Source organism: Nelumbo nucifera, chromosome 5 (genome assembly GCF_055504915.1).
Source record: "Nelumbo nucifera cultivar China Antique chromosome 5, China Antique-T2T, whole genome shotgun sequence".
Lineage (NCBI taxonomy): Eukaryota > Viridiplantae > Streptophyta > Magnoliopsida > Proteales > Nelumbonaceae > Nelumbo > Nelumbo nucifera.
The window spans coordinates 79,940,310-79,956,845 of record NC_142653.1 but is presented as its reverse complement, the minus strand read 5'-3'; the positions used below and the strand labels follow the sequence as shown (position 1 = coordinate 79,956,845).

The window sequence follows — 16,536 nt, the reverse complement described above, 5'->3', positions numbered from 1 at the left end:
TAAGTTCTTCCATACCATGGTGGCTATTAGAAGAAATAAAAATAGGATTAAGAGAATAAAAATGGGTCCAAGATCAAAATGGAGTCACTTAGGTCCTTCTCAAGAAATTTGAAGATAGATTTAAAACTGAAGGGACTAGTGGGATAGATTACTTTATTGAGGGTATTAAACCTAGCTTTTCGATGGAACAAATCAATCAAATTACTAAGCAAGTTACTAAAGCCGAAATTCTTGAGGTTGTTAAGTCCATTAAGGACATGAAAGCTCTTGGCGTTGATGGCCTTAGTGCCTTATTTTCCAAAAGGTTTTGGCATATTATTAGTGAGTCAGTATGTAACGCTGTCAAAGCCTTTTTCCATTCGAGGAAAATGAATTCGAATTTTAATAAAACTTTCATAGTTTTGATCCCAAAAACAAAATATCCAGAGACGGCTAATAATTACAGGCCTATAAACTTGTGCAACGTGATTTATAAGATTATCTCAAAGATTCTGGTTAATAGGGTTAAGCCTTTTTTAGATAGTATAATATCCCTGTTTCAAAGCGCTTTTGTCCTTAACAGGCAGATCAATGATAATATCCTAATAGCCCATGAGATTATCCACTCAATGATGAAGAAAAAAATGAAGGAGTGGAATTATGGCATGTAAAATGGATATGGGAAAAGCTTATGATAGGTTGTAATGGGAATTCATTGAAAAAGTCCTTCTGAAGTTTGAATTCCCTAAAAGATGGGTGGATTGGACTATGGCTTGCATCAAGTCTGTTTCATACAAACTTCTCATTAATGGTTCCCCTTCTAGAAGTTTCACCCCAACTAGGGGGATAAGACAAGGGGACCCTCTGTCTTTATATATTTTTGTGCTATGTGCAGAAGCTCTTTCAAGAAAATTTGAATATGAAGTAGCCAAACCCAAAAGTCAAATTGGGTGTAGAATCTCAAGAAGCGGACCTTGTATCCCAATCCTTCAATTTGCTGATGATTGTATCATTTTTGCGAGGACTTCGATGCCCGCTTGTTTCTGAATTAAAGAAATTCTAGATCAGTTTGCACTGGCATCTGGCTAGTGTCCAAATTTTGACAAATTTGCCTTGGGATTTTCAAAGAACATTCCTAATAGATTGCAGAGAATCCTTTCTAGATGCATTAGAATTCTCATTGAGACAAAATAAGGTTCTTACCTGAGAGTTCCAGTGATCTCGGAAAGGGTGACTCAAAGGACCTTTGGACAATTAAGGGAAAAAATCTGCAATAAGCTTGTAGGGTGGAAGAAAAGTACTCTTCTCTTGCTGGGAGAGTCACCCTCCTCAATTCCACCATTTGCTCTAACCCAATTCATGATGACATCTTTCCATCCCTTTGGAAAATGTAAAGGAGATTAATAGACTCCAAAGTAATTTCTTATGGGCAAATAGTAATGGTAGGAAGCCTATACACCTCTGAGCTGGAGAAAGGTATGTGTCTCTAAGATATGGGGTGGTCTTGGGCTAAAAAACCTAAGATGGATGAATGAGGCAAACCTTGCTAAGCTTGGGTGGAAAGTTATCACTGAAAAGAATAACCTGTGGGTTAAAGTGGTGAAAAACAATTACCTAAGTAAAGAGGACTTTTGGAATGCCAAGGATAAAAAAGGGGATCTCTTGGGCATGGAGGAAAATCCTCGAAGCTAGAAGTTTACTCAGGAGAGGCCTCGACTAGTCAATTGGAAATGGGAGATCTATTAACTTTTGGAATGATAGATGGGTGGGGGAGGACATCCTTAAAGACGTTAGAAACGATGACACTCTTGCTAATGAAGATCTTAAAGTTAGTGACTGTATTGATCATGATAGAATGATTTGAAAGGAAGATCAAATCTGCCAAATGGTCCCAAAGCCGATTTGGAACAAGATAAAAACAATTTTCATCCCTTCGAATGCAAAAGAAGATGAAATCATTTGGAGACTCAACCCTAAGGGGAATTTCACTATAAGATTAGTGTACAAAGAAGCTTGTGTTAGGGATAATATGCAAGTGTAGAACAAAGGCTTCCTAAACACTATTTGGGGCCTCAATGTGCCCCTAAGATAAGAATCTTCATGTTCCTACTCCTTAATCATAAACTACCATCCAAAGACCTCCTTAGAAAGAGGGGTATGACCATAAGTGCGGCATGTAACTTTTGTGGAGACAACGAAAACATTGATCACATTTTCAAAAATTGCATGACTGCAAAACAAGTTTAGAGACTAGTGGGCTAGGACATTGTGAACCAAATGGACAATGAAGTTTCTATTAATAGTTGGTGGTCTAACATGATTAACAACCATGTAACTCAATTAAGTAGAGAAAAAGCAAGCATTATTCTATGATTCTTGTGGAAGAATAGAAATGAGAAAATTTTTAATAACAACATCACTCCGGTTGGGATCATTGATAAAGTTCAATCTTTCTACAACCAACTGGAGATTTGTAACAGCGCAGCAAGGGACAAGATTAATAAAAGAGTTTGGAACTTAATTTATTGGAGGAATCCAAAACCGGGGGTTATCAAAATCAATTTTGATGCTTCCCGTAATAGTGGGGGGTCATTGTGTTGTTGTGTGTATTGCCAAGAACTCCCTTGGGGAGGTCTTGAATCTGAAAGCTTGTCCTATCGGGGAGGCATTGATAAATCTTGCTGAGGTGTGGGCTACTTGGGAAGCCCTCAATATGGCTTTTAACTTCAGAGATCAATCCATTTACATTGAGGGTGACTCGCTCAACGTCATTTCCTACCTCAAGAAGACGCTTGACCCGCCATGGAGACTTCAGACTATCATTGGTGAATGCTTCAGACTGGTGGAGTTGCTAGACTGTGGTGTCTTTTTCTCTCATGCCTTTCGTGAAGGTAACCAGGCAGTTGATTGGTTGGCGAAACATGCACTCGACTTAGATGCTCATGTTAGCAATTCTCTCCCTATGCTTCGTAGGCTGCTAGAGTTCATTTGTTGGTGCAATTTATGGGGAAGAGCTACCCCCAGGCTTGTGTAGCTCACCCTTACTCTACCAAAAAAAAATGTGTTGATAGTTAAAATGTTTCGGTGCTTTTTGACCCATCAGAACCTTAAACGCATTGTGTGTTGATAGTTAAAATGTGTGTCCTAGTTGCCATCGAGTTTGCACATTTTTCTTCTTTGATGCCAAACTCTTTCCCCTCTCACTATTGTTGCAACCATCGCTTGGGGAAGTCATCACCAGATGAGGTATTCTAATATTATTTAGTTTTTACATTTTTCCTACTATTTTTCATGGAGAAATTTCTCTAATACTACCATTTTCTCATTTTTTTATGTGTTCGAAGGAGCTTACAGAGCATACTACACTTCGTCTAGTCCATTTTTCATCTTCGATCAAGAGGTTAGTACAAGTGAAAATGGTGGTGTTGTTTCATGTTGTAGAGTCCTACTGAATCCTTGATTTGTTTACCTCTGTGTTGTTTAATTTCTTGTTATTTTTTGTTCAAGGATTAGTTGCTTCTTATTTTATGTTTTGTTGTTGCAACTCTCGGCATGATTGTTATGTGTAAACTCTGTTCTTTGTAAAATTTTATATACATGGTTGGTATAAATTGAAGGGCGAGGGTTTGTTTGATGATTGCTGAAATGGATGAATTGTTTATAAGATGATTGATAATAAGACTAAGGTGGCATTTGATGAAACTTTTCAGACCTCTGAAGTCTAAAAATGTTACTTTTTAGACGCCACCCATGTTTGTGTTTGAGTTTGAAAGGATAATCTAAAATGTATTTTCAAATATGAAATTCTAAGACTGTAGCCCAATACTTAACATGCTTAAGCGCGTTTCAGACCTAGCACAAAGTTTAAAATGCCCATGAATAATTTCAAAAAGACAAGGTATGCCCCTATTTAAACCCAAAATTATCTCATCAGAGTTCTTCCTCTTGAACAATAAAGGGACATATTGCACTATACTTTTATTCCGAGGTTTCACAAAGTAGAAAAGCATCTACTGCATCTGATTTTCTTGCCATTATGTACTTTTAGTTCTCAATCCAGTTTCACAATATTCCTCATTTTTGACATTTTTCATTCCTTCAGTTCCGATTTCGAAATCTAGGGCACAAAACCAATTGATTCAATCTCTACAGCCATGAATATCTTTCGACTTGTAGGAAATAGATGCATTTTTTTAGTATCCTAGTGCTACTTCTCAAAATCTACGCTACCAAATCATGTTCAAGTGACACAAATTTCTCCATTTGGACTAGAGAAAATGTTTTCCCAAACCAAAATCCCTCAATGTTTTCTAGGGATTTTGTTAAGTTGATTCAAGTGGTAGAGTTGAATTCTTTTTCTTCTCAAATCTTGTTGTAGCAACTAGGGATTTCGTTTAAGACGTAGGAATTGTACGTGCTGGTGTTTCTGGCTTGGTACTTGGATATCTTCACTAACTTCATGCTTAGTCCAAGGTAAGAAGAACGAAAGTGACGAGAATCCAGAATCAGCTTGATTTTATATTTGGTCTTTTTGGTTTGGGTTTAACGTGTTGTATTTTGTTGTGTTGTCTCTCTTTATGGAAAAAGGATTGATGAGCAATGGTGATGGGATTCCACAATTCTTTGTCTTGATTGTTGTTAATTATTGATTATTTAATTTTTATTAATTAAATATGTTAATAGTTTTTAAGATATTAATTTGCTAATTTTTAAATATTATTTAATGGATTCGTGGAATTCATTTGTGTTTTTCAATATTATTTTATTTTTTTAATAATTCATTTTTTATTTTTAAAACTTATATGTATTAATTATTAATTATTTTAATAGTTTTTATTAATTATTTTTATTAATTTTGATTCGTATTAATTGTTAATTATTATTATTTATTCATATTTTTCAATATTATTTTGAATTTGATAAATTACTTTTATGAAATAGTGCAAATTAAACTCAAAATTACCAAATTGTCTATTCTAGGAGTAAAGTAGCAAAATCGAGGAATTTTAGATGCTAAAGGATTGATCCAACACAAACAACCTTAACTATTCAAAACCTCTAAAAAGTAGAAAAGCATTCATACTGCTTTTCAGATTTCAAACACAAATAATATCTTTTTTAACTTTTCAAATTTATCAAATGCCACCTAAGACTTTAGTTTATGGACTAATGCTTGTAAAAATTTGGCCGGCTCAATGCATGCAAAAATGCTTGAAACATATAAGTTTTTCAGATGAAATAATGAAAACTTCAAGAAGAAGATGTTTTCCCTTCTTCAATTAATTTCAGTATGAAAATGAATTGTTAGAAGAATCAAGAGAGATGGTTGGATGCTAGATGGGAAATTTTCTTTTTTCTATTGTAGTGCCACCCTCTGCATTTGGTGAATTGTGTAGCTTAGTTTTTGCTAGGACCACTAGCCTCTAACCCAAGGCTCCATGAAGCGCCAATAATTGCAAGAAAATTCCAAATACAATAAAAAAAAGGAAAATGGTAAGATTCTACAAGGCCAAAAGCAATTAACTTCCTTTGAAGTCTTTATGAGTTAGGACTTGGGAGCTTTGATTACTCTATAATTTTGCATGGATTTTGTTCACAAATGAATCAGTTTTTCTTTATTTGTAATAAGGGAGAACAAAATCTTATTGACCCCCCAACTCTTGGTTAGATGAGGCTCTTGTATTAATTATTAAATGGTTTGAAATAGTGGGAGGTAATTTTGGTGAAACATAACAGTGGGTGATGGTGGTGGGGCTCAAATCAAGTGTTGTTTATTAACCATAAGATTGCCAATGAGCTTAATTAACAAACTAAACAAATAAACATGAAAACAACAACTAATAGACACTTTGGCCCGAGGTGAGTCATGTTGGGAAGTAGCAGGTCGATCTAAACTACAAGCAGTCTTGAATTAAAAGAAAAACTGATGAAAAAATTGGAAAGAAGAAGAAGAGAAGAGAGGAAGAAAAGAAGTACACGAAGAGAGTTTCAAAAAAGAGAGAGAGTAGGTCATAGTTTCTGTCGACCCACCCTCTCTTAGTATTTATAACTATTGGCTAACTATAAAAGGGCTGAATTGCCCTAATTGCTTACATGGCAAATAGAATAAGAAATAACTAATAATAAAGCTGAAAAAAACTAATTGAAAATAACTACCAACTAACACTGTTATATCTAACAGAAATATTGCTGCCATACGAACATTGTGGGGACCACATCAATGGGGTCCACATCAGTGTTCTTTACATTATCCCAATGAGAATTACCTCTTCTCGGGGTGCAAAGAATTTCCGGTCATGACATATGATTGGAGGGTTCTCCTATGATCACAGGAAGTATGTTTGCTACGACAATAATTTTTTGAGTTAGAGTGTGACATGTGATGGCCCCCTAGAGGGTATAGTCATTGAGAAGAAAGGGGAGGAAGGGAAGGTGCCAAAGAGTAGTACGAAAGAGGGAAAAGGAGCAAGCCCCCCCAACAATGAAAAGCATGCCAAAGCGCAAAGAGGCCCCTTAAGTAGATGTTTCAACCTAAACAGATATTACCATGGTTTTGAAAATAAGACCGAACCAGATGGTCAGACCGGTTGACCCAGGAACCAATAAGGTAACTGGTTTTGTTTCAACCTAAAATTGCTTTTTGGCCAATAACTATTAATTTGGTCAGTGACCCGTTGACCTGGGCGGTTGAACCGTCAACCCATTGACCCAAACAATAGTTTTTGACCATTTTTTATTTTATTTATTTTTATATCAAAATGGGCCATCTGTTCAAACCAGATAGTTAGACTGTTCAACCCAGGAACTGATCCCTAGAATAGTTCTACTTCCGGTTGATTTTTAAAAGGGAAAATTTCTTAAACTACCCTTATGGTTTAGCTAATTGACTAACTATACCCTTACTATTTAATTAAATTATTGTCTTGCACCACCCCTATTTTTTTTACAATTGCCATCACCGTTACATTCTAACAGAAAGGATGAAAAGTTAGGTTTACCCTTCCATTAAATTCTGTCCACTTATAGACAATCGATTGTAAATTTCTAGCAAGAAGGTACAATCTTGACTGTCATAGTTGTCATAGTTAGGCTGCTACCTCCCAAATGATCAACTAGCTTTGACTCATCAATAATAACAACAAACTTCTGGTAAATGCCCTCGACCATCTTCTCCCTAAGCAAAGACCCACCTCGGCCTTTGATGAGATTGAGATGTGGGTAAACCTCATCAGCCTCATCAATCGCAAGGTTAAGAACTGGATGCTCCTTAAGGTCGGAGAGAGGAGTCCCTAACGAAATCACCTGCTCTTCGGTTTTCTTCGAGCTAGATATCCAGATAATATTCTTGAGGGAACTGTGTTTGCATTAATCAAAGTGGTGGAATGCCCCCTAAGTCAAAGGGGGAGCTTCTTGGTCTTCAAGAGATTCAATTCGGTATCTGAATTAGAAGGAGAGTGAAGAACCCGCTACTCTCCCAGCCCATCCCACAGGAAAGCCTCTTCTAGCAGGTTCATTGAGTGCCCCATAACTATAATCAAACAGGATGGCTCAAGGGGAGGTTCAGGGTGAAACCAAAGTTGGATCTATGGCAAAGCGGAGCCTCTGGAGGTATGGCGGCTTGTGTTTTGTCATCATTTCAGTCCCATTACAAAAGCTCACCAATCTGGTTCACGGCAAAACACACAACCCCAAAGTGAATTCAAAGTTGTTGAGTTCAAATGCCTTCTCAAAACCATGTTTGGCTTATTCAAATGCCTTCTTTCCATCTCATGCTAACTGTACTCAATGAGCTTTTGGGAAGATTTCAGAAGAGTAGAGTCCATTTTTACCTGGGTTGGTGTCCATTTCAGGCACAAACATCAGCCAATAAGATGGGGAGAAGGAATTAGTGGCTTGAGAAGGCTTTTTGATAGCTTTAATGAGATCTAGAGCGTTAGACTCCAACACGGCTTTCTGTGCTCCACAAGCATCTACTTCTACCACACCACGACATCCAACCTCAATAAAATCCCTACTAGTTTCTGGGATTACAAAACCATATGTTGCCTTACCAAAACCATCACAAAAAATAACCCTATCAGAGTTCCCCTTGACTTAACCATGCTCAGGTTGCCTCCATCCTTCCACTAGCAAAGCTCTTCTTGACAGGCGATTCCCCCCTTCACAAAGATGCCCTATGCAAGTCATCTATCGAATAAGGACATTGAGTCGTTCGTGGAGATAGATCAGATGGAATGGAGATGGAGGTGGAAATAGAGACGAAGGTAGAGGTAGAGCTCGGTTTGTTGTTGTTGAAAGGAAGAAGGAGGAGGAGGAGGGAGAGGGAGAGGGATGAAGGGTAATATTGGGTTTTAAAAATTATACGTCACCTGGTGTCACATGTGTATGGATTTTTATGGAACATTAACAGATGCTAATGATAGGGGTAGAGTTAGTTAATTGTTGAAAACAATAGGAATGGTTTAAGACAATACTTAAACATTAAGGGTACAGTTTGTCGATTAGCTAAACAGTAGGGGTAGTTTAAGAAATTTTCCCTTTTTAAAACCTTGGAGACGATTGACAAGATCCTAGTGGCAGGTGCTAGGGAGGAGAGGGAAGAAATCAAAGTAATTTCTTCAGATAGTGGAGAGTGTGACAAGGTGAGAGATGTTGTGGAGGTGTAGGCTAGGATATAGTGCGAGGAGTTGCCTATGACGACTAGTATGACTGCAACCAAGGTTCAAATTATCCCTCATCAATTGCCCCCCACTCCCGAGTCGACGTTATCTCGACAAAGGAAGTAGCTCATAGTCGCCTTTCTTAGTTTGGTAATTTGTTTAGCTAGTCCGCAAATCGTTCGACTCACTCGCTGTAGCCTCGCCTGTCTTTGAGCCGAGTTGGACGAGTGCGTCAAGCGATTTGTGGACCGGCTAGACAAATTACTAAACTGAGAAAGGCGACTGTGAACTACTCCCTTCACCAAGCTAACGTCGACTCGGGAGTGGGGGACAATTGATGAAGGGTAATTTGGTCCTCCGAATGACATCACGACATGTGTCATCCCTGAACAGCTAGATGAAATCTCAACACCGAATAAGCAGATCACCTCAGCAGAGTGGCTAGCAACACCTCGTCAATTGACGACCTATAGTACCTCGGCCCTGCCGGCCTAAAGGACCTTAGTGTGAGGAGCAACCTCCTTCAAGGAGCTGCCGAGCTAACCAGGGTACAAGTAGCAACCTACAAGACGTGCGCGCCGACTTATTCCTTAAACCCGTTATCAAGACCGAATTCTCTAGGGTAACAATGCTCAACCGTTAAGCCCGCCTACCCGCACCATCCGCATCAGTGTTGATTGAAGGGACCTTAGCCCTCTGTGCAGATCACGTAATTGATAGAGATATTCTCTCCAAACTTAGCGGGAGTGGCTCCCAAGGAATCTCAAACCCGTTGCAAGGGGCCTACAAGCCCTTACACCTATATAAAGGCATCACCTTCCTAAGAGAAGGTGCGTGTGATTCAGCTCTCACATACTCTGATCTTCTAGCATTCTAATTCTCTCTAAAACTTCCAACTCGTTGACTTAAGCATCAAAGTACCCACCCTAGGTAAAGCAACCAAAGCACTCTAATACCGTTTCCCTACAGGTTTCCTAGGAAACTACACAGTTTGCCATTAATTTAGCTCGGCATTCGCGCTACCTTATAGCTCAGCCTTACTTAGCTCAGAAACTGAGTCACCTTCCAACAAGGAATTCTCCAACTCGGCTTCCGAGTCATTAGCCAATAAGGAGTTGCCAAATCATGCATCATCAGTTTTTTTTTCAAAACTGGTTCAAAGGGGCCAGTTTAAGGTCCACCCACCCCCTGAACTGGTCGAAACCCTGATACACCCTTTGTATGGGCGTATCAGGAAGCTCTTGATACGATACAACCCCGATACACCCTTTGTAGGGGCATATTGGGAAGCTCCCGATATGACCCAATACGTGTTGATACATTGAACCTTGACTGCAACTATTGCTAGTGTGATTTATAATGCTAAAAGTAGATTTGTGGTGAACATCACACCATAGCTGCAATAGAAGAAAAAGACCTCCTAGTTGTGCACTATTATGGTAAGTTTTCAGTTTAGTAAACTTTATATTACTTTGCGCAATGATGGAGATTATCACTTGGTATATTTTTTGTGCAGGCTGCCATGGTCACAAACAATTTGATTCAATTGAATTAATACAAGTTGGTACAACTTTTTTTTTTATTTCTTTTAGAAAGACTACACAACGGGGGTAGCCCATCCCCCAACCAAGGTGCAAGCAAGATTCGATCCCAAGTCTTTGCTACAACCAACAAAGACCTTATCAACTAGCTGGTCGGCACTTTGCAGTTGGTGCAACTTTAACTATTGTTGAAACATTGGTATAAGATATATTAAGTGGAAACTTCTATTCTTATTACTATGATGTAAGTTGGGGTAGACCACTACATCCGTGCAAGGTTGAGGTAAGTAATGCGAGATTCTGCATTAGATTTTGTATAGCCATCTGTGATTACTAATGGTGTGGTGATGTGTAGGTACTTGATGTACAACTACTATTGGTCATAGAAATTCCTCATATAAATGTGTACTCTATCACAAGTTCATTGACTATGGAGCTAAATCAGCTTCGTGAAAGTATTAGTGACGGTGACACCTCATCACAATAGTTCCTAGCATGGTTTTGAAAATCTGACCGGACCGGATAGTTGAACTGATTGACCAGGGAACTAGTCAGGTAATTCATTCTGTTTCACCCTAAAATCGCTTTTTGGCTAAAGTCATTGATTTGATCAATGACCCGTTAACCCGGGTAGTCGAACCACTAGCCCATTGATCTGGATAATGGTTTTTGGCTATTTTTATGTGGTTTTATTTTATTTATTTTTTAAGTCATAATGGACTATCTGTTCGAACCAGACAGTCGGATCATTCAATCCGAGAATTGGTCCCATAACGATTAAGCATGTCAAAGACTATCGCGTTGAGCATGTCAAAGACTGTCACCAGTGCAATTACAGAATAAGTTTCTGTGAACATGTCCAAAACATCAACTCCTGGAGCCACGGCGACTATGCAATCAAAAGATGTTGTGACTGACTTAGTTTGGCTATTCGGGTATCAACTATGTGATCGCCACTAAAAGTGCTTCGAGTTGAAGTGCAAGTAACAAAGGGCTCATCCTTGTTGTCAACCTAAGGAAAGAGTAGGATGATTATGAAATAATCTCATTGTCTATAGATGTTGTCAACCTAATGGAGGTCCAAGGGACCTGTTGTAGGAAAAAATGCAGTCTTGAAGGCAATGTTTTAAAAACTAGACCAGACATGGAACCGTTCAGGGGACTGGCTCCTAGGTTGAATGGTCTGACCGTCTGGTTCAAACAAATGGCCCATTCTGACTTAAAAAAAATAAATAAAATAAAAACAACCAAAAACCGTTCTCTAGGTCAATAGGTCACTGATCAAATCAACGATTTTTTACCAAAAGCGGTTTTAGGGTGAAACGGAACCAATTATTATTGCTACCTTGATGCAATTTACTATTGCAAGCCCATTAAAGAATTAAGTTGGATTGAATGTGTCCGATGGATGAAGACATATGATGTGTTCAACAAGATGGATTTTAAGGTGAAGATGATGAGATGGCAGATGGTACATGTTGCTCATTATCTATGGAAGTCATCACTTTACAAAGGATCTGATTTTGAGGAGATGGACGAGGCTACCATTGCACAACAAATTGTGGAATTGGATGCTAATATTGTAACTTTAAGGCTCAGTTTGAAAGGAGTATAAATATAAATTTGTAGAGTGCAAAACCTTGTATTTTGTATTATTTTGTATGTATTTGCACAGTACATACTTATATTTCCACTCCTACCAAACTGAGCCTAAAGTTACACATAGCAAATTTACAAGTTGATGTTAAGAAACAAACCAAGGAAAGGAAAGAGATGAGGAAATGCAAAAGCGAAGAACATTCTTCAAAAGGTCACTATGATGAGAGTAGCATGACTATAAGAATATATGTATATATAATGTTTTTTTGGCAAGATGAAAGATTTAATGAATTGTAAATTGTTTTGTTATGTAAATTAAAAGGAACACTTTCTATAATTCCCTTTTTGAGTTTTGCCAGTTTTATAATCTTTTTTTTTTTCGCAAGGTAGTTTATTTTTGGATGTCCATGTATATTAAAAACAAAGGAAGCAATGTGATTTGTGACAATTAAGCATAACACCGTTATCCATATCATAACACAAGTACTACGACATCACAATAACTTTCCACTATGATTGTTTAAATAATCTTTTTTTGTTAGTATATGGGAGTGGTTACCCAGGGCTTTTGGTGTTTGGGACTTATTACTCAAGGCTTTTGTATTGCTGATTGTGCCTAGGATTGGTTACCTAGGGCTTCTGTGTTTAGAACTGGTTACTTAAGGCTTTTAATTTGTTTTTTGTGGCCATGACTAGTTATTTAGGGCTTTTGTGCCTAGGATTGGCTACCCAGAGCTTTTGATTTGCTAATTGTGCTTAAAACTGGTTACAAAGGGCTTTCGATTATTCGTTTAGGGATGGTTACCCAAGAATAAGTCGTGCCCAGGATTGGTTTCTTAAGCTTGTAGTGATTGTGATTTGGTGTCTAGGATTAGTTATCCAAGCTTTAGATAGTTGTGATGTCGGATCTTTTTTGACATGTGGATTCATTAGTATACACATAGAGATATTGTTGCACTATTTCAAAATGAAAGATTGAACTATCATTGGAGCCAAGGTTCAAAGTATCGACACGTATTGGCCCGTATCGATCGATACGTATTGTATCGAGAGCATCCCGATACGCCCCTATAGAGGGTGTGTTGGGGTTCTAACCGGTTCAGGGAGTGGAGGAGCTTTAAACCGTCCCCCTGAACCGCTTATGAAAAAAAAATAAATAAATAAAAGGACCGATACTGCCCGATACACCCCTACCGGCGTATCGATATTTAGAACCTTGATTGCAGCATAAATGCAATACATTGTAGATGAGTATTCATCCTACTGATAGAAAGGAATATAGTTGATATTATCCATTGAAAATAATACAAAAGAATTATTCATGATACATCTTAAGCCAATACCATTCAAAGTCTCATCTTTCTCATTAGTGTCATGATCCCAAAGCACATAGTATTCAGAAGGGTGCGCTTTCTTGATGAAATAAGTAGCAACTAATTAGGGATGAATGTATTGGCAGACTTTTCTTGTCGCACATGTAGTGCCATTTTTAAATCTTTATTGCCTTCTTTGAAGATTTAGATTTTGCCAACTTATTGAAATTTGAAGACATGATCTTATACTTTATTTGCTTTTGGAGACTGACCTTGAACTTCATCAAGGGCATCTCCCTATGAATTGCTTTTGCATAGGCATCTATAAGAGCTGAATCCTTTCAGCCCAAACATAGGCGTTACTTCAAGTAGGTTGACAATGAGATCTACAAGGAATAGCTCTACAAGCATAGGCATCCAGCCGCACATGGGAAACATCTCCCTATGAATTTAATGCACATGTATGGGGGATATTCCCAATGTGTGCGTAGAGTTTTTGTTTGTAGATCAGCAGGTTGTCTTATTCTTCAAGTTCAACATCATCACATTAGAGAAATGGACCCATTAAACCATGACCAAGTGAAGCTGAATTATGATGGGTGTGGCTAGGAGTGTCAATGGACCAGTTTTGGATTAGATCCGATTGGATGGAGAAACAAGACATTGAATTGGAGCAGTCCAGACTTTAATGGTCCAAATTGGATTGAATTGAACCTGATTCATCCATAATGAATTTATATTGGATTGGGTTGGATTGAGCCAATATCTGATCCATTGATAAAAGATAAGAATATAGGTGTCAATGGACCAGGTTTGAATTAGAATTAATCTAAATTAAAACAAATTGGATGAACCAGACATTGAATTGAACCGGTCCAAAATATTCATCAGATTGGATTGGACCTGGTCCATTTGTAATGAACTCACATTGGACTGGATTGAATTGGACCAGATCCAGTCCAATTGACACCCGTGTGACTTGGGTAATCTGCGCATTTCACGCGTGGAAGAAGCATTTAAGGTTATCAATGGCCTTATTATCAGGCCCTACAGAAGGGGAATCAACATGGACCGAAATTCTAGCTGCTTTTATATGGACTGAAGTTGGAAGGACATTGAAACATATACTTGGTGGCAATGTTTAAAAACCAACCCAGAAGCTGAACCGTTTTTGCCTCCGGTTTGCAGGTCAATGCTTTAACAATCCATGTCGGATGGGTCAGACTGATAACACATCATCAATATATATAGTATAAATATGAATAAATGAATAAATATATAAACATATATTATATAGAATAAATAATATATAATTACATTCTACATATATATGTTTCATTTTGCCTAGTTTATATTTTTTGTTTCAATTTTTAAATTTTTATAAATAAAAAAGTTAAAAATTGAGATATGAGGCTGAAATGGTGTTTTTGGCAAAAAAAAAAAATAGAGGCAAGGTATCCTGAAACGTGTAAATATAGAAAAATTACCCAAAATTAAAAACTTATGGCCTCCGAAAGTTTTGATATAATACATCCAACTTGTAATCCATGCCGTGGTAACGAAGTTAAACAGGCCAACGATTCAACCACCAGGCTTACACAGGTTTGACTAAGTCAATAATTTTTTGTCAAATGGTAGGTTTTAGGAAAACCTGAGGGCCAGGTGATGGTTCAAATGGTTCGACCGTCCAAGTCAACAGTAGGTTGAAAATGTAAAGGAGACTCCAAGGTGGTAGACTGGTAGTGAGTACAATGGCTAAGAAACAACACTGAGACTTCATGGCTACATAGGAATTTAACCAGGGAAATCAAGCTATTGACTAGGAAAGTGGTGATGAATATTCTTGGGTGCACAAGTCAGCTAACAGTTTGACTGACACAATGGACAAATAAAGGGCATACAGGATGAGATAGCAGTAACTAGCCCTAATTCACAGGTATTGAGCACATGTACAACCAACTAATAAACTTTCAACTTTTACAAATCTAGTAAAATATCAAACCCAATTATACAATTTATGAAGAAACATGTATAGCATAAAAACATAGAGGAAACCAAAAATGTAGCTACCCAATAACGTTATACAAAGATGCATAACATTTTAGTTATTACTATATTAGGTATTATTACTTCTATTCGGTAGCAAATTCTCAGAAGAAAGAAAATCAACAACCTCAGTGCAATAAGAAATACAATCAACCAAGATTTTCTTATACCTTAGCCTCCATTGAACTACCAATTTCCATCTTTCTATCGAGCGTATCATCTTCCTAGAGAATGTGATGTCACCACCACTTCCTCCCTTCTGCAAACCATTAGCTTCAAAGAAAGCACCAACCTCACCTCCAAAAGCCAACATCATCTGTTCATACTCCACCTCCTTGGGTAAAGGAAAATTTTGCATTTTGTCAATAATGTGTAGTAGCAAATCATCATCTTCAACTTTAGTTGGAAATTTATTCAAAAGAATTTGGCAGTTTTTTGCCATCCATCTCATGGCGGACATCTCATTTTCTGCTGACAGTTGAGATCCTGAATAAGCATAGTGTGCAACAGACTTCCGCTGGTTTGGTGGGGTTGCCCATAAACGTAATGCAGACAGTAGAGTAAAAGATGGCTTCCCATCTTGCTGGATGTAGAGTGTATCCTTAGACCATGAACTAGATGAGCAAATTTCAGCATCCAACTCAATAAACGCCTTGTCATTAGGGTTCATATCAAGAATAAACCCATAGTGTTCAAGAAGCTCCAAATTCGTGTATGTTCCATAACTTAAAAGGACCTGCAGATAAGAATGCATGAGATTACAGTTCAGCTAGTTAAGTCAACCCCCAAAAAAAACGATGATGAGGAACCTGCAAGTACAGCATTGAGTGGGACACGAGAAATGTGCAATCTTTCTAAAAAAGAAAAAAAAATCTCCAGAATCAGGCCATCAACTGAATAAATGGGAACCAAATGGCTTAAGAATTCTCAACCCATGCTGTTACTTTTCTATCTAGCCCAGCTGCATTGCTCAATCGGTTCCATTTTTATCTGATTTGTAACTGAAAAAATGCTTTCTCTGAAGAACAAAGAACTTGCAAGCTCTCTGAGCTCCAAGAATCTCAGCTCACAAATGAAGTAGCTCAATCTCAAGGGACTTAGAGAAGGATCTCCACCCCTCCAATAGCTACTTGGGAATCACCTTTTTTTATCAATAACAGAAAAACTTTCACTAATTAAGAAAAGAATTACAATGAAACACCACGGAGAGAGGTAAACTCTCTTAACTCTCTCCGAGGAGACATGAAGAAAAAACAACAAATAACATCACAGCCCAAAACAGATGATTCTTTCCCACCCCTTGCTTTGCCAAGGCATCAGCAAAAGAATTAGCACATCTTTTAACCCACTGAAGTTTAACCTTTATGCCTTGAGTTACCCATTTGAACTTCCTTCTTT

The 16,536-nt window shown here is 37.8% G+C and overlaps 1 protein-coding gene across 3 annotated transcripts in view; it reads right to left on the bottom strand.

Moving 5' to 3' along the window:
• Positions 1 to 15,067: 15,067 nt before the first annotated feature.
• SDG40 (SET domain group 40) overlaps positions 15,068 to 16,536 on the bottom strand; it is a 34,755-nt gene continuing 33,286 nt past the window's right edge. For all 3 annotated transcript variants that reach the window (XM_010253897.3, XM_010253895.3, XM_019197155.2), the window contains one exon: positions 15,068 to 15,874. In XM_010253897.3, the coding sequence (XP_010252199.1) occupies positions 15,209 to 15,874 (666 nt within the window). In that variant the 3' untranslated portion in view covers positions 15,068 to 15,208. The remainder of the gene's footprint in view (positions 15,875 to 16,536) is intronic.